The 19,625-nt window shown below is 43.1% G+C and overlaps 1 protein-coding gene across 1 annotated transcript in view; it reads right to left on the bottom strand.

Annotated features, from left to right (window-relative positions):
- Positions 1 to 19,625, bottom strand: part of LOC138528218 (extracellular calcium-sensing receptor-like) — a 181,295-nt gene that overhangs the window by 11,491 nt on the left and 150,179 nt on the right. Inside the window, exon 5 of the mRNA XM_069639674.1 lies at positions 8,204 to 8,327. Within this exon, the coding sequence (XP_069495775.1) occupies positions 8,204 to 8,327 (124 nt within the window). The remainder of the gene's footprint in view (positions 1 to 8,203; positions 8,328 to 19,625) is intronic.

Here is a 19,625-nt window from a genome sequence, read left to right on the forward strand (position 1 = left end):
CACGTAGCCAATGTCTTCTACTCTCCGTGGCAAAGACTTAACCGCTATCTACCAGAACTGTGCTATCCTATACAAAAGACTCTGAACCATTGACTTTGTCCCAGGCCTATTGAGAAGAATTGCTGGTTGTATTTAACTGAATTTATTGCCCTGCCTATGAATGTATTTGGGCTGTCTATTCTTATTACCTTGTCTTTTTACCCCTTTGTTAAGTATCTGAAGTGCCATTTTGCTCCCACTTCAGGGGAGCTAAACTTTACATTAATTTACTTACCGATTGTTTATTTGTGGTTTATTAGTGTGTGATATTGAGCTGCTCTTGCTAGTGTAATGTTTTGAAACTGAGTAAATAAATGTATATTCTTTTACCAAGAAACCTTGAGTAAGTGTATATTTGAATCACTGTATTTGTTGGTCCTTTGTGTAACTTGTTCTACTGCTCACTTAAACTCTTGAGATAAGTCTGGCTGCTCATCCATCGCTACCACTTTACTGTGTAGTACAGGCTTGTACCAAAGGTGAAATTATGCTTACACTTGTAGTCCTAATTGCATGTAGTGTTCCCAAAGGGTACTGCATGTGATTCTGCCTAACACTGGCATACAGTGGTGAGGATAAAGTATACTTGTTACATTTAGAGTGCTACTTTTACCTTTGTTCGAATAACCCTTGCAAGGCTAAGCAACACTAAAGAAGCAATTGTTTTATCATGACTCTTAGGCAGAAACCTGTGAAGTTCCCTCTGGGACCACTGCAAAAGATTTAGGACTACAGATGTTTGACAGTAAACCCATTTGGTAGCAGTCTGCACCACACAGATTCACTTGGTAGCTGTGGCTGAGCAGTCAGACTTCCCTCACGAAGAGTTAGGCAGTATACAGAGTATTCACAATAGGTCAAGAGAACGCAATAGAACAAGTAAACACTGACCAGGGCTTGGTGTAAAAGAGATATAATTATTTATTTAAAACCACATCTAGAAAAACACACAGGCACTAATAGTAAGCAATTCAAAAACACGGTCACTAAAAGATATACACTCCCTTAAAAGAATATTAGACAAGTCTTTAGTAAAGCCCCACTTATTTTCAGACAGCGGTGAGCGCTTAACGTAGATGGCACTCTAATAGTTAGTTTTAAAAGGGATAGAAAAGCAGAGAACAAATTGAAACAGATCCCAACACTTTTTCACGAACACAGCAAGAGAGGAAGGCAAAGTAACACTGTGAATTCAGAGTCAGAAGGCAGGATCCGCTTTAAGGGGATCGAAACGAAATGTGTCCAAGGCCACATGGTTGCAGTGCACAAAACTCTTGTAATGGTTCATAAAGGAGTTGGACCAAAGAAAGGGACCAGTTAGCGGGTCAAGGCGGCCAGCCCAGTCCAGAAGGTTAAGGAGTTATTATTACCTTGTTGCAATCTTTAGAAAGGGAGGCCTGGCGGACACGGTACCTTAAAGTGGTTAGAATGCTCCAGCGGGGGCAGTTGTTCCTGGCAGCGGGTGTAAGTCAGTGCTTCATCCGGGGGAAGAGAGGATCCCGTCGTGGAGGAAGACAGGAGTCCGTTGCACTGCCAGGGAAGAGACCAGCCGCTGAGTTTCTCAGGTACAAGGAGCGGTCTGTTGATTCGCAGTTCAGTGGTGAGTGGCTATCCGGCCGCCGGGGTGCTTGGCAGGGCAGTTCGACAACAAACCGGTCTGGGGTGCAAAGAAAAGAAGGTAAACTGGTTGTGCCCACCAGTCAGGGGAAGAAGCCTCTCCAGCCGGGAGATCTTCTCTGTCGTTGGGAAGTGGTGAGTCGGTTCTGCAGGGGTCCACAGGTGGTGTCGTCGTGGTAGGTCGGATCAGCTTCTCCCTTGTCGGATTCTCAGGTCCTGTGGCGACTTCTGAAGTTCCAGTCCCCAAAGCCCTGCTTTTATGCAGCAGACCCCCATTCACTCAGCCTAGCTGTCACTCAAACATTCTAAGTGGTGAGCCGGCCGGCTCACCACTTGGGCCAATCACACAAGAGTGCGACTTGAGTTACCAAGGTAACTCAGTCCAGGGTGCCTAAACCCCCTCCCACGCCCCCTGTGGTACCCAGACAGAGTGGCACCACTTTTGGAGGCTTCTGTGGAGAAGCCCGCCAAAAAGTGGAACAAAGGGCTCGACTTTGGTTGGAGTCACAGAAGAGAAAACAAACACCATTTTGGAATCGAGTCTTGGCAAAAAATACCAACCGGAGAATTAATATTAATTAAATAAACCGGCGGTATGTTCGGGGCTATGACAATTAAATAATTAAGGTTGGTAGCCTCAAATAATGGGAAAATCCCATATGAAAATATTTGCGGTCGAATATAAAAAGTAGTTTCCACTGCCCCAGCCAAAACTCGATCAGGGGGGACGGAGACGTGCCCCCTCGACTAATAGACCCCGGGGCAATCGAATTGCCCCGACCAGTACGTCCACAATATGATGGTTTGTACTGGTTTCTGTTAATAATTTGGGACTAGTAAAGCCAATGGTGACTTTACATGCCCTGGGAGACAGTAGTCAGTCCCAGGGTATGGGGTCTATGGTGGGGTGGCACTATGACACCCCTGTGTTACTGCAATGAAGGTGCTGTGTAACACACATTGTAAAAACACATGAGACCCTATGGAGTAAAGAACCCCATAGCCCATAAAACACATAAGCAGTCAAAGGAACACCATAAATCATGTCCAAGAGTGGGAGAAAAAGAGTCTCACTCTTGGCAGGAGGTAAAAACAAACTCCAGAAATCCAGCAAAGCTGCAGGGGGACTCACTAGGTTAGGAAATTCAGCCTAAAGAGAGAATTCTCCCTAACAATGACTGATATGGAAAGCTACAAAGAGGAGACCCTAGTGACTTTAACTGTTGATCAATTGAGAGATATGTGTAAAGCTAGAAATCGCACTGTAAAAGGCAAAAAGGTTGAATTGATAGAAAAGTTGTTAGAATACCAAAGTCTGAGGAGTGGGTCTGAAACCCCAACCCCTGCAGCAAATGTGGAAAATGTTGATGAGGATGATAATATGTTAGAGCCCAGCTCTAATATTGTGGATGAGTTAGATGAGGCAGAAGAGTCTCAGAATGTAGGCCCTGTCTAACCTCTACTTGCTCATAGACCTCAACGTTTGACGACAGGGACCACATCAGGTCCAAACCCATGTCCTGAATTAGTATCTTTAGAAAAATTGAGACTTGAGTTAGAATTTAAAAGGATCCAGGCCCAAACTGAAAGCAAGCATCAAGAGCTTAGACTCAGAGAATTGGAATTGAATCATGCACTTGAAATGAAAAAGTTGTCTCTTGAAACTGGTTCTCTACCAGAGTCCTCTAGGCCTTCCAGTCCTAAGAGGCCTTGCATGCCCAAATATGCAGTAAGTATGTATGAAGTTAAGCTTGATATTTTGGGTTGGTTGGCTGCCTTTGAATATAACCATGGGATTCAAGACATTATAGGGAATCAGTTGATGCCTTGGCTTTTTTCTAGGCTACCCCCTGTTGCAACTGATGTGGTAATGGAGTTGGGCGATATAGACAGAAAGGAGTATGAAACTGTGTAGCTAGCTTTGATAGCTAGATTTGGGAATACCCCTTCTCAGTATCTTAAGAGGTTTAGAACCCTAAAAAAGCATGATGGCACCGCTTGGGCCACTTGGGTGACTGAATGTTTGAAAAACTTAGATGGATGGGTTAAGGGTTACAGAGTGAAAACCTATGAAGGTATGAAAAATCTATTTATGATGCTTGCTCTCCTGAGCTGAGACAGCACTTGACTGACTATAAGGAAATTGATCCAAAGAATTTAGCAAGGGCTGCTGACTTATGGGTTGCCAACAGGGCTACTCACAAGGATTCTGGGGTAACTCAGAAGAAGGATGAGGGGAAGCAGCACAAGAAAGATACCAAAGAGAATTCTAATACTTCCACTCCAAAAGAGGCCCCCAAACATAACAAGGGTAAGCCATAAGGGAAACCAAATCAGGCTAGTATACCTCCTGGTGACAAACCAGAAGGAGGTCAGAACGAACCCACATTCATAAAGACATTTGGTAAATGTTATGCGTGTGGGTCAACTGACCATGTGAAAGGGGATCCCAGATGTAAGGGTAAACCTTCAGGGGTCCACACTGTCTCCTTAGCCTTCTCCACAGTGGATGAAGTACCAATGGCAAGTCGAAACTTTCACTTACTGGCTGAGGAACCCAAGAAAGTCTCAGTCAGTGTTTCCTTAGTATCCTTGGTTCTGTGGGAACAACAGAACTTAGATGTGTATAACTCTATTCCAGATGATACTAAAGAGTATTACAAAGACAGTGTTCTTGTGAATGGTCAGGAGACCCCTGCCATCAGAGACACTGGGGCCAGCATAACTATAGTTGATTAATCATTTTTCAAGGAAGAGGATGTTGCTAAGGCACCCAAATTCCTAACTAAGCTTGCTGGAGGCCTTATCCAAATGCTTCCACAGTTACCCGCTCTCATCCAGTGCAATGACATGACTGTCAAGATACCTGTAAATGTGCAGAGTGAAGTACCTGGGAGAGTCCTGTTGGGGAATGACTTAAAAACTTTTGGAGTTGTATCAAACACCCCCAGGCCTCCCAGAAAAAGGCAACAGGAGCAGACTAGGAAAGCCAAAGAGAGTACCTTAAGGGGCTCTCAAGAGGAGATTATAGAGGAAACTATAACTCCCAGTCCACAGGACTTAATGACTGCAATTTCTGAGAAGAAAGAGGAAAATGGGAAAGCTAAAACCTCCAGGAAGAAACAAGCCAGCACTCCTGTGCTACCAACAAGGACATCCCAGAGAGGACTGTCCAAGGTCACACCATTGACTCATCCACCAGCTGATGCCGAGTGTGTGGAACAACCTTGTGTGGTTGAATCAGCTGCTGAGGAATCAGAGCTAGAAGAGGACTTTGCTCCTGTTGGAGATCTGGATCCTGCAGACCATCCTGAGCTGCTGTCTTTACTGGCAGAAGGTGGACCCTGTAGGGCAAACTTCAGCAGAGGTCAAAGAGTGTCCTACTCTTGAAGGTATTCGTCAACAGGCAGCTTCCCAGCTGGATGGGCAAGAGCCAGTGAAGCATAGGTTGTACTAGGAAGATGGCCTCTTCTACAGTGAACCGACTGAGTCTATCCCAGTGTACTACAGAAGACTTGTAGTGCCTCTTGAAAGCAGACTCCAGTTCCTACAGTTAGCCCATGAGATACCTTTGGCTGGTCACTTAAGATTTAAGAAGACCAAGCAAAGGCTCTCTTTATATTTCTACTGGCCTAAATTGGGGTCTGATGTAGATAAGTTGGTCCCTTAGACCCTCCAACCTCTTTAGGAAACAGGTTTATCCTGGTTGTAGTAGACCATGCTACTAGGTATCTTGAAGCAATACTTATGACAACTGTCACAGCTCAGGCTGTTGCTAAGGCCCTACATGGTTTTTTTACCAGGCAGGTTTTCCTAAGGAAGTTATCTCTGACAGGGGATGTCATTTTATGTCCCACTACATGCAGGCCATGTGGAAAAACTGTGGAGTAACTTACAAGTTCTCAACTTCCTACCATCCTCAGACAAATGGATTGGTAGAGAGGTTCAACCGTAAAATGAAGAGCATGATAGGTGCTTTAGAGGAACCCCTTAAGAGAAAGTGGGACCTTCTACTGCCATGCCTTCTATTTGCTTATAGAAAAGTCCCTCAGGAGGGAGTTGGATTTAGTCCCTTGAACTTCTTTATGGCCATCCAGTTAGAGGCCCATTGGCCTTGATTAAGGAGGGGTTGGAGAGTGCTCCTTCCCCCAAGCCTGTGAGAGTCACTGACTATGTGATAGGTCTCCAAAGGAGAATGTCACACATGATGGCAGAAGCATCAGATAACTTGAAAGCAGGTCAGGCTCTGGTGAAGCATTGGCAGTCAGGTCTGCAAAGAATATCCGAACCTCCTATAGCCAAGGGCTGTGAAACCAAGCGGTCCACAACGAAAGAAGAATAAAGAAACTTAAGATAATGAAACAACCCTAGGCAGAACCGGTCAAATGTTCCCCACCAAGACCAGGCAATGAGAATGGGAGAAAGTCCAGGAGGGAGCTGTGGGATCTCTAAGTGAACTTGAAACATCTATGAAGTCAAAGAAAAGGCAATCAGAGTCATAACACATTACAGTGGGGAAAGTAAAATACATTATAAAGAGACTTACTTGGAATGTAGGGCTGGCACTAGAAAACCTTTCCCACCCTTTCCCCCAAATGATGAAGACGAAAATCCATTGGAACTTGTCCTCAAATTTATCAATTCCTGGACCCAGAGACCTTTGAAAGCATCATTGGCTTGAACAGTATCCTCCCGGCATACAGCCCGTAAACTGCAAGCCTGCTGGGCACCTGAACTAGGGGATGCCTTTTGCAACACACGATAGTGACGTGAGGGACTTTCTTTTTTTGGTTGTTCCGTCAACACCGGATCCCACCAAGAGTCAGTGCCCCTCTGAAACTAACAGGACACATGTCTTTCGGAAATCGAGGAAGAAGAGAATTCTTTATTTCAACCCTGTGCTAAGAAACAATGACTTCAAATAACCAAAGCGCATTTGATAGGTCTCTAACTTGTCCCAGTTGGGCAAGGCAAAGAAAGCAGAGAAAGTAAAGAAACTGGTGAGAAAAAGAAGCCCTTGGATGGAACTCCAAGAACTGTTGAAGTAGTTCAAGTTAAGTTCAAACAAGAAAAAAGCTAGGAGAAGGGTGTCATTCTTCTAGCCCCACCGTTGTATTGTGGAACATTGTCATTTTTTGATTGTGAACTGTGGAACATATCCAGAAGTCGAGAACTCTGCACTTTGAGAGACTCATACCAAGGAGAAGCGAGTCATTATCCTGGGCTATAGAAATAACTTTTCGTATATTAGGATTTATGTTTAAGTGGTAACTATAGAATAGGAGTTTGGACTAGGATGGTGAACCTTCGATTTGGACAGCATGGACTTCCTGACTGCCTGAGTTTTAGTTTGTTTGAGGTAAGGAACTGTATAGGGTGTGCCAACCCCTCCCCCCTAAACTGAATATACATAACATGATAGGGATATCAGATGGTTCCATCATTGTAGAAATCAGGATATGATTAGATTGCCTTTATTAAAAGTAAAAAGTGCACACAGCACTGCGCATAGTTGGATAAGGGTGGATTAGGAAATGAAGGGTGCTTTAAATATCACACCATACCATAAGTGTATAAGGATATATTATGGATAAATGATACAAAGTGAGAAATGCTTAATTAAATAAATAATAGTTCCCTGGAGAAAAATACAGTGTTATACAAAATATATTTGAAAATGGATACTCAAGTGCAAAATGGTTTCCAGTCCTAAGCCAGGTGTGGAAGACTATGAACCATGCCAAGAGTTTTCAGACAAGCAACAGAGACTGATACATTGGAGACAGTCCTTGGCAGCATCTCACAGTGAGATAATTAGTTTTGTCAGGATAAACATGGAAATTGGCAGAAAAGGTAGAAAAGATTCTGATAAGGTCAGATAAATAAGGGAAGCTTAGATACATTTATTATTATTGAAGAGGGCACAGAGTGTTTAATGCAGACTATTCTGAGAGACCAGCTGTACTATTTTGGCAACTATAATATAGAATATATATATATTACTCCAACAGTATAAAGCAGTAACTTGGCAAGACCTCAGCAATCAGATAAGGATTAGATATCAGTGCATAAAAATGTTCTTGGCTGGAATTGAGCACTGTCATAGTTGTGTCCAGCCAAGTCTAAAATAAGCCTATCAGTTTCATGCATCAGAGAAAATTGTGGATGCCAGCTATGCTAATGTGGGCTTGTTGTATACTCAAGATAAGCTATCCAATGATACTGAAGGAAAACATTTTTCTCTGACTAGAGGGACCTATCAGAAGCATACCATGTACAAGGTGGTATAAAATTGATATTGCATAATAGTAAGAAGGTTGGTAATAATATGTTTTAACCTTATGGGTTTTCTATAGGGTAAGCCATGTATTGTATTTCTAAGAGTCAGTTATGCAGAGTCCCCTTCCTCTGTCTCAAAAGTCCCAGGCACATGTTTCTTCTTGAGTGGTATTGGGTTAGGTCCAACTGGTCATTCTCCCTATGTCGGATGTAAAAGTTATTTTACAGACAACATCATTTTAACGGGCACTTATAAAATGAAACTCACCAGTGATGTTGCTGATCTCTCCTTGTGAACAGGGAATGCAGTCAAAGCAGCAGATTGGCTCCCCCTCTCTGGCAGCCTTTCTGTACCCAGGAGGACAAGAGTCACTGCAGACAGAGTGTGGTACCTGCAGTGGATAGGCAAGAAAATAGTAATATCAATGGTGGTCATACCGGGGAAGCAATGAAAATGTGAATTAGCTGTAGCAGACAGGACATACTGTCCTTGAGATGGAAATGTGGACATATCACTTTTTGTAGCTCAAAACAGAGGTATCACTGACCGAAGGATCTACATCATTGTCTCCAAAATCTCTCTGAGTTTTGAGAAATTCAGTCTTGCGAGAGACTGTCTATCATTTTTCCAATAGATGACTTATTCTGCCGGCTGTCTCCTGCTTGAGCGTGCATACTTTGTGCGCAATCAATGAACCTGGAAGACTACACAGCAGAAGCATTGGGGCAACTATGAGACCAAGATTGCAATTAGTACTTGTGATATGATCTCATAAGATTAAAAGTATAACTACAAAAGCTCCATCAGCATCAACATTACCCAATGAGGATGAAAGAACACACTTTAAATTCCAATATCCCAAACTAGGTGCTGTATGCATTCTTTCAAAAATGCACAACGCATAATACAATTTGTCTCCTCATCATCCAATGTTACTCAAAGTTGTCCAATAACCCATTTAGGTTAGGCATTTACCAAACATGTATTTGAAGATATTAAGCACTTCACTGTTCAAATGTCCTTTCTCTATACAAGGCACAACAGATGATTTGAATCAGCTGTAAGATTCCAAGGATGTTTATTTGTTAAATATAAAATGGTAAGACATCATAGTAGTAACTGAAACCATCTAGCAACCACTGCTGTCAAGAGCAATTGAAATATTTTGCCAGCAATTAGGCCAATCACACTAAAATGTGTTGGAGAAACCAAACTCCAAACTCAACAACAATATTCTTTTCAGTAAACTTAACAGGCAAAAAAAGAGGTGCCATTCCGTAAGTTAAATGAGTGCCTTTGTATGCTAATGTATAAGGGGACAGGTCTTGGGACCTCTGGGTAGTAAGCGTGTTATAAATACCCAATTACAATAATTCTAAGAATGTGTGAGGAGGAAATTTCACAAACAAATTTTTGGCTTAATTTGACCAAATAGTTCTAATCCTGGGACCATTGCACTGGCACTGTTTTCTTCATATGGTCACATAAAAGCACCCCATTGGATGCCCATTGCCTATACAAACATTAGTACAATATGTATTTAATATTGACAAATAGCACCAAACTAATTTCCCTGAACTGGAGCTATATTTCATAAAAATCAATGTAAATATAAGTCTCCCAGACATTTCTCTCTCCAATCCATCAGCAGGCAACCAATGGGTATAAGATTTACAAGGGATGAATGCCCCAAATTTAACGTCAGTACCTACATGAAATACCTACAAGGAGTCCACGATTGAACAGCTGGATTACTCCTAAGACTGGGATATTACAAACACATCACCACTGACTCCAGTGACTCCCCAAAAAGGGAGGCTTCTCCTCAAAACAATGATCATCGCAAACTACCTGTTCCATGGACTTAAAGAGATGCATTGACTGCTGACCATCGCAGGTCTTTGTTCCTGCAGCAATGCTGTATTAACAGTGCCCACTTCAACCGGAAACCACATGGATTATCCTTGTTCTTCTGCTTTCAAATATAACTCTAACTTTGTGCCCAGACCCCTTATCATAGAAGAGGATCCCCTCACCACTACAAAAAGAAATAAAACCTGAATAGTCAGCTAACACCAGCTTGAGATCAGCACCAAAACCTCAACCAGCATACACCATCTCATGACAACCTTGACACAAACGAAAGCTCCCCTAAACTATATGAACATACTGCAAACACAAGGGCATCTCACCAACAACACACTATTCGAGAATGCACTCTTTTCAGGTGGGCTACACACAACATGAATGGAATTGACCCCACATGTTATAAAAATGGACATCTAACCCACACTCAATTTGCCTACCAAAGTCTATTAGAGAACAGACTAATTGCATTCAAACCAATACTACCACAAACATCCCTGGATGACACCCAATTATCACTCTCTTTGATGGAGCCCAATGCACTCATTTACTATACCACGTGTACCCCTTGTGAGTCTAGTCTCCTCTTCTCCCAGACCACCAGATTTAAATCTAAAATCTTCTACCAACTCTACATCATTGTCTCCAAAATCTCTGCAATAAACACACAGGTGCCCCTCCTAAATGACATCCTCATGCATATCCTTTACCACATCAAAACAAATGAAGCTATGATGAAGGACTCATGTTAAGCCCTAATGCAGCCACTGCATTAGTGTCCACAGCCAGCGTATTGTAGCTGCATGTCTTTGGCCCTCCCTCATCCCCCGGATAAACACATATCCAAATGTAATTGCCAAACCAATAGAACCAGAGTGGCACTCATGTTTCAGATGCTTCTGCTTCTCCTCCTATCCCATCAACATCCCCTCTTTTTTCAGAATGCCGTGCACAGCATGGGCCACCGGAAAATGGCAGAAGAGTGCTATGTAAAACCACTTTACATTGCATTACATTACAATACCTTACGTTAAATAAATGTACCACAGCATGCGCAATCAATAATTCAGTAAAACTGATTTAGAATATTTACTTTTACGGATGTGATGAAAGCAGAACTTTAGGTAAATTGTTACATTGAGGAAAACATATTGATTAAATGAGGCTCTGACTAATGCAGGTCCCGCACTGCACACTTGTGCGAGGCCCGGTGTGGGGTCAGTAGGCCCTGCTGACCCTCCTGTGACTCTGTCTAAATGTTTTCTTTTTTCCCTCCCCTCCCCTTCCAATCATGTTCCTCTCGCTGTCTTCCGCATAGCTCCCTCAACCATCCCATTACCCCCACCCTCCCCACCCCTCCCATGATTGGCTGGATGCCCCAGGAAGCAGGAGCCTGGCCGGGCGTGGTACTTTGAATCACCCTTCTTCATCTGCAGGTCTGCTAACATGGGTACTGCATTGTACACTTGTTTGAGGCCTGGTGCAATGAAAGTAGGCCCCACAGACTCTCCTGGTTCTCTATCTCCATGTTTTTCTTTTTTCCACCCTCCTCTCCCCACGGATTCCATTCCCTCGCTGCCTTCTCCATAGCTTTCTCTCCATCCCCTTCCAACCCTCGCCGCCCTCGCCGCCCGTGGCTGGCTGCCTGCTGCAGGAAGCAGGAGCCAGACTGAGCATTGGGCCTTGAATCACCCTTCTTCATCTGTCGGTCCGCTAATGCGGGTCCTGTCCTGCTCACTTGTGTGATGCCTGGTACGGATAAGTAGACACCCCTGGTCCTCCTGGGTCTCTGTCTCCATTTTTGATTTTGTATGTGTTCCCTTTTCTCTCCCTCCTGATCCCGTTCATCAGGCTGCCTTCCCCATAGCTCCCTCCCCATACCTCCCCCACCTCTTCCAACTAACCGTCTGCTCCAGGAAGCAGCCGTCTTCACAGGGTCCCCCAGGGCAGCCTTCCCGGGGAGTCTGGTAAGGGCCAGAGGTAAAGGACAGCTCACTGTTGAGCAGCTCCATCCCCTGTATTCCTGTTTGCCTATGGACGACCAACAAAGCACGCTACTGGAACACATACGATAAGGTGGCATGGGCGGTGAACACAGCCATTACTGTGCTCAACTAAAACCCTGCCACTCCTTCTTCCATTACCACAATCATATCATAACCCTGTGTAGATTACCTATTGCACACGCTAGACAATCTATTAGATGTGTTGGTAGTTATCAATTTATTGCACTTAGCTGTAATTTAGGAGTAGGAAAAGTCTTGCTCTTAGATGTATGCTAGGAGCAGAAAATGTATTGCAAGTAGTTCTAATTTTGGAGTAGGAAACGTGTGACACTTAGATGGATTTTGGGAGTAAAAAATGCATTGCAAGTAGCTGTAATTTCGGGATAAGAAATGTATTCCACTTAGTTTCATTTTCTGGAGTAGGAAATGAGTCCCAGTCAGATGGATTCTGGGGGTAGAATATGTTTTCTGCATTTAGCTGTAATTTGGGAATAGGAAGGCATTGAACTTGGGGAGATTTTGGGAGTAGGAAAGGTATTGCACTTAGTTGGATTCTGGGGGTAGAAATGTATTGCACCTAGTTGTAATTTTGGCGGTAGGAAATGTATTGCACTTAGTTGCATTTTGGGGAGTAGGAAATGAGCCCCAGTCAGATGGGTTCTGGCGGTACAATATGTACTGCATTTAGCTGTAATTTGGGAGTAGGAAGGCATTGAACTGGATGGATTTTTGGAGTAGTAAAGATATTGCTCTTAGTTGAATTCTAGGGTAGAAATGTATTGCACCTAGCTGTAATTTGGGGGTAGGAAATGTGTTGCACTTAATTGCATTTTGGGGAGTAGGAAATTAGTCGCACTGAATTGGATTCTGGGGGTAGAAAATGTATTGCACTTAGCTTCAATTTGCAGGCAGGAAAGGTCTCACGATAGAGGGATTTTGGAGGCACGAAATGTGTCACACCTAAATGGATTTTGGGGGCAGGAAATGTGTTGCACTTCGAGGTACTTTGGGGGTAGGAAAGCTGTCGCACTTAGATTTAGTGTGGAGTCAGGAAATGTGTCACACTTACATGGATTCGGGGGTCAAAGATATTGGGTAGGTTAACATATGTGAGGAACTCAGAAGAAATTGGGAAGATTAGCAGATGTATTGTATGTGAAGAACTTTGAAGGCTAGCACATGTATCCCTCATAGAAGAAATTGGGTAGGTTAACACATGTATTGCACTTAGAGGAAATTGGGTAGGTTAGCAGATGTATTGCACTTAGAAGAAATTGGGAAGATAAGCAGATGTATTGTATGTGAAGAACTTTGAAGGCTAGCACATGTATCCCTCATAGAAGAAATTGGATAGGTTAGCACATGCATTGCACTTAGAAGAAATTGGGTAGGTTTGCATATGTATTGCACTTAGAAGAAATTGGGTAGGTTAGCAGATGAATTGCATGTGAAGAACTGTGAAGGTTAGCACATGTATCCCTCATAGAAGAAATTGGGTAGGTTAGCACATGTATTGCACTTAGAGGAAATTGGGTAGGTTAGCACATGTATTGCACTTAGAGGAAATTGGGAAGATAAGCAGATGTATTGTATGTGAAGAACTTTGAAGGCTAGCACATGTATCCCTCATAGAAGAAATTGGGTAGGTTAGCACATGTATTGCACTTAGAAGAAATTGGGTAGGATAGCAGATTCATTGCATGTGAATAACTGTGAAGGCTAGCACATGTACTGCTCTAGAGGTAATTGGAAATGTAGCACATATGCTGCACTCAGAAGATCTGTGAAGGTCAGATGGATTTGAGGGTGGGCAGTGTGCCACACTTAGATGGAATTGGCAGTGGGCACTTGTGTTGCACTTTATAATGTTAGCTTGTCCATTGCTTTCAAAGACAGATGATGATAACCTATGCATTGTACTTAGAAGATGTTTAAGTTAACTAGTGTAACACATAAAGATATATGCAAGTATCCTTGCTATTTGCACTAGGAAGATGCCTGAAGGTAGCCCATTATAGAACTTAGAAGATATATAGCAAACTATATTTTATTATATGTATATATTTTATATTTATAAATCCAAACGTATAGATCTGAAGAAAAATTATTACAACGACATCATTAGCAGCGCGGCTAACTCCACAGGAAAACTTTTTCAAATTCTCAAATCCATAGACAAACCCATAACACTCACTCCACCTTTCCAGCCTACCGAATCAGATTGTGAGAAAGTCCAAACTGCATTTCACAATAAAATCACCAAAGCCAGAGAGACCATTTCAACTGCCAGACCACGAATATCCCAACTAAGATCAATCCAACAGAAAATAAGAATGAGCCAGAAAATCCTAAATTCCAATTTAGGCCCATCACACTAGACGAAATGAAAAAAACACTCTCTAACATGAGATGCACCTCGTGCTCAGAAAATCTACTATCACCTGAACTCATCTTAGACAATCCCGATATTTTCGCTCCTTTCTTCAGAAGAATTGTGAATGCCTCTTTTAGGGATCAAACAGTACCTGCCATCATTAAAACGGTCACGGTCACTGCCTTACCCAAGAAACCTGAACTAAACCAACAAGACCCAGCTAATCTCAGACCCATAACAAACTGCAATTTTCTGTTGAAAATCTTGGACAAAACAGCTACTGAACAACTTCAAAACTATGTGGATGAAAACAATCTATTACAACCACAACAGTCCGGATTTAGGTCCAGCCATAGTACCGAGTCTGCTTTGTTAGATCTTCAGACCGAAATGTTATCCATCCTGGACAAAGGTAAATCAGGTCTGCTAATTTTATTGGACCTCTCGGCAGCCTTTGATCTGCTAGATCACACAAAACTCCGAGAAGCCCTCGAAAACTCAGGAAATTGCTCACCAGGAGCAACTGAGTGGATAACCTCATTTCTATAAAATAGGTAATCTAGGATCGTCTGGGGTAATAAAGCATCAAACACCAAACCGGCAGACTGTGGAGTTCCACAAGGTGCCAGCTACTCCCAGCTTCTCCCCTCTGCTTTTCAATCTTTACATGCGCTGCCTCTGCACCATGTTATCCCAATGGGGTATATTTTTACGAACTTTGCCGACGATACCCAATTAGTTTTCGAACTTAGCGGGGATCACAAAATGGACAGCGACAAACTCTCATCCTTATACAACACTATTGAGTGTTGGATGAAAGAAAATTGAATGTGTCTAAATGGCTCCAAGACCGAGCTCATGATCTTTGGATCCTCACAGGCCAGGAAGAAACTGAGTCCACTTTATTCTTAAATCTGTATTAAAAACACTCAAATTCCCATATCAGAAAAAGTGAAAACTCTAGGAGTATATCTTCAAGCCTCTCTAGGAGCTGAGGCACATACAGCCTATTTAAAGAAAAATTGCCAATACCACCAAATTCTTCTGAAAAAAATTAGACCTCTGCTTGATCAAAAGAACAGCACCACCATCGCCAGAGCAACAATTTTATCTAGACTGGACTATGGAAACTCCCGACTACTAGGAGCAAGCAATAAATGTTTGAAACAATGTCAGGTAATTCAAAACAACGCCGTCAGGACTATCACAAGCATACATATCACTGGAGACAGGAAGGCTCTTCATTGGTTGGTCATGGGAGAGAGAATTATCTTGAAGTCACTCACCATGGTCCATCGCTGCCTTTATGGCAAAGCCCCAGATTATCTCAAGAAACAGTTCAAGTGGCATGAGACATCTAGGTGCCTCAGATCTTCCAACATAGGCCTCCTGCAAATCACCACAACAAAAAAGCAACACGGCCTAGGCAAGGCTTTCCCAACCATAAGCATAAAAAAATGGAATGAACTACCTACCTCACTGAAGCTCGAATCCAACTACATTCAACTCAGGAAGAAACTGAAAACACTACTATTCAAATAAATCCTGGAATCAGGTTAACTTGATCACTACGAATAAGGATCCATTTCACACTTTGTCCCGTTTGAAAATCTGTTGTCCTGTCTATTCGTAAGCGCTCCGATGCCTGCGGGCTTTAGCGCTATACAAACAAACAAATAAATAAATAAATAAATAAGGGTAGCCTGTCTATTGCACTTAGAGAATCCTATTCTCTCAAGATCATATGGTCGCCAGTCTGTTCATGCCTAGAGAATGTATTAAAATAGGCAGCCTAGTGTGCTTAGAAAACTTTGAGGTTAGCTTGTCCATAGTGCCTAGAAGAGCCTATATGGGAACCTTCTCTTTTCACACAGATGATCAGATCACACAGCAAAATCAACGATAAGCTCCATCTGAGCTTATGGTACCTATAACGCCGGCCATCCATCCACACACATTAGAATGCAGATGCGACTACGACAAATTCGGTCTAGCTGAACACTTATGTCTTGACCTCCTTTCACCAGACCTGCCTCAACATTTCTGCCATTAGGATACAGCGACAACCTATGACAAATTTGGTCTAACTGGACACATAATGAATCTCTTGCACTAGCGCACTGTCATGACGGCCCCCAGCACCCATGCACATGCCTGGCCTCTTGGCTTGCTTACTAGAGCCCGGCCAGCCCACTTAATTCCTAATGTTGCCCAATTTCATGGACGCATTCTAAGCCTTTCTGAGAATGTTCCCATACCTGGACATCGGTCCTTGAGGGTGTTCCCACCACAAGCACCTTGAGGCCATATAAACGGAAAAAGGCGCTATATAAATGACTAATAATAGTACTACTAGTGAAAACATATTCACTAACTGCAAGACTTAATGAAATGGTTCATTAATCATAAGTCACATTTCTTCGCATGCATCATAGTCTGGCATCTGAAATACCCTTCAACCAGTTAATAACAGAATTTTGAAACATATAAGTGGCATCGACACTCATGCCATTAATCGGCTACTGGCTAAACATTGATCAAACACTAGACTGAATATCTTTCAAATGGTGACATTTTTCACATAATATTGCTGCATATTGATCTCTTTACATGCAAACAAAGGATTGGAACTGTGAAAAAGATAAGCAGTTTGGATGCACACGTGTCAAGCTGTTGAGGAGTGCATCGATGAACTTTGCAAAATTCAAACATTTTCGTGGGAATGAAAATTTCAATTCATTATTGTAGGCGGGACAAAGACTGATATGCAAAAGGATATTTCTCCCCTGTGGAGGGTGCAGTGAGCTAAAAGGTGGTTGTAGATCCCCCTGAGTGGTAGATATTCCATCGAACGGGGTATTTGACCCATGCCCGTTCTCAGTAGAGGGGCTCCCACACTCCTTTGTAACTTTACAAAACTTGGGGTTTCACCCTAAGTAGCCCAGGGTAATTCAGATGTGAAACCCTTGCTCACTGTATCTTAGAGAGGCTCAGCTTCACCACACTGATGAGGCCCGACTAGGCTGAAACAGATGTCTGGGGTTGCTGATGGTACTCCTATTCAGAGGAGATTTGCTTAGCATTTTGGTGCAGGACTGCGCTTGTGGGTAGGACCAGACTGATATGCAAATGTTCTTTGTTTCTCGGTGCAGAGTGCAGTGAGCTAAAACGTGGCTGTAGACCCTCCTGGGTGAAGACATTCCATAGAACAGGGTATTTGACCCATGTCCGTTCTCAGTAGAAGGACTCCCACACTCCTTTGTAACTTTGTAAATCTTGGGGTTTCACCCTAAGTTACCAGGGTAATACAGACGTTGACCCCTTGGTCACTGTGTCTTAGATAGGCTCAGCTTCACCACACTGATGAGCCCAGACTAGGCTGAAACACGTGTCGGGGTTGCTGATGGTACTCTTATTCAGAGGAGATTTGCTCAGCATTTTGGTGCGGGGCTGCGCTTGTGGGTGGGACCAGACTGACATGCAAATGTTCTTTGTTTCTCTGTGCAGAGTGCAGTGAGCTAAACGTGGTTGTAAACCCTCCTGAGTGGAAGACGTTCCATAGAGCAGGGTATGTGACCCACGTTTGTTCTTAGTAGAGGGACTCCCATACTCCTATGTAAAATTATTGTGATCTATCTAGTTGGTCCCCCCTTTTTACATATCATTAATTGACAAATATGGATGCACAATGATGTAAATGCATGGCTTCTGATCAGTGTCTATACTGGAACAATTATAATTACCCACAGTTTAGTACATTACAGTCAGATGTTCAGAGGATGTTATTACTGGTTCTGCCTCAGCCACTGAAATATAAACATTGTCATAATGACTCAAGTTAAAATATTTGTTTAAAGACTGGATTGACTGCCAAAGATAGATTGCTCTTTCAAATTACATCTAGAAATTTGTTGAAAACTACAGAGTCGTTAAATGGTCTGTCCACCTTCTCGAGAGACAGTAATCTTTAACTGGCCTGTCCACCTTCTTGAGAGACAGTACTCTTTAACTGGCCTGTCCACCTTCTCGAGAGACAGTAATCTTTAACTGGCCTGTCCACCTTCTTGATCTACTGGCCAGAAATCTTTAACTAGCCTGTCCACCTTCTCGAGAGACAGTAATCTTTAACTGGCAGGTCCACCTTCTCGAGAGACAATAATCGTTAACTGGCCCGTCCACCTTCTCGAGAGACAGTAATCTTTAACTGGCCTGTCCACCTTCTTGATCTACTGGCCAGTAATATTTAACTGGCCTATCCACCTTCTCTAGAGACAGTAATCTTTAACTGACCTGTCCACTTTCTTAAGAGACAGTAATCGTTAACTGGCCTGTCCACCTTCTCGAGAGACAGTACTTTTTAACTGGCCTGTCCACCTTCTCGAGAGACAGTAATCTTTAACTGGCCTATCCTGTCCACCTTCTTGAGAGACAGCAATCTTTAACTGGCCTGTCCACCTTCTCGAGAGACAGTAATCTTTAACTGGCCTGTCCGGTCCACCTTCTTGAGAGACAGTAATCTTTAACTGGCCTATCCACCTTCTTGAGAGACAGTAATCTTTAACTGGCCTGTCCACCTTCTTGAGAGACAGTAATCTTTAACTGGCCTGTCCACCTTATCGAGAGACAGTAATCTTTAACTGGCCTGTCCACCTTCTCAAGAGACAGTAATCTTTAACTGGCCTGTCCTGTCCACCTTCTCGAGAGACAGTAATCTTTAACTGGCCTGTCCTGTCCACCTTCTTGAGAGACAGTAATCTTTAACTGGCCTGTCCACCTTCTTGAGAGACAGTAATCTTTAACTGGCCTGTCCACCAACTCGAGAGACAGTAATCTTTAACTGGCCTGTCCTGTCCACCTTCTCGAGAGACAGTAATCTTTAACTGGCCTGTCCTGTCCACCTTCTCGAGAGACAGTAATCTTTAACTGGCCTGTCCTGTCCACCTTCTTGAGAGACAGTAATCTTTAACTGGCCTGTCCACCTTCCTGAGAGACAGTAGTCTTTAACTGGCCTGTCCACCAACTTGAGAGACAGTAATCTTTAACTGGCCTGTCCTGTCCACCTTCTTGAGAGACAGTAATCTTTAACTGGCCTGTCCACCTTCTTGAGAGACAGTAATCTTTAACTGGCCTGTCCACCAACTCGAGAGAGAGAAATCTTTAACTGGCCTGTCCTGTCCACCTTCTCGAGAGACAGTAATCTTTAACTGGCCTGTCCACCTTCTCGAGAGACAGTAATCTTTAACTGGCCTGTCTTGTCCACCTTCTCGAGAGACATTAATCTTTAACTGGCCTTTCCTGTCCACCTTCTTGAGAGACAGTAATCTTTAACTGGCCTGTCCACCTTCTCGAGAGACAGTAATCTTTAACTGGCCTGTCCACCTTCTCGAGAGACAGTAATCTTTAACTGGCCTGTCCTGTCCACCTTCTCGAGAGACAGTAATCT

This window comes from Ambystoma mexicanum, chromosome 7q, assembly GCF_040938575.1.
Source record: "Ambystoma mexicanum isolate Mex_15411 chromosome 7q, UKY_AmexF1_1, whole genome shotgun sequence".
NCBI lineage: Eukaryota > Metazoa > Chordata > Amphibia > Caudata > Ambystomatidae > Ambystoma > Ambystoma mexicanum.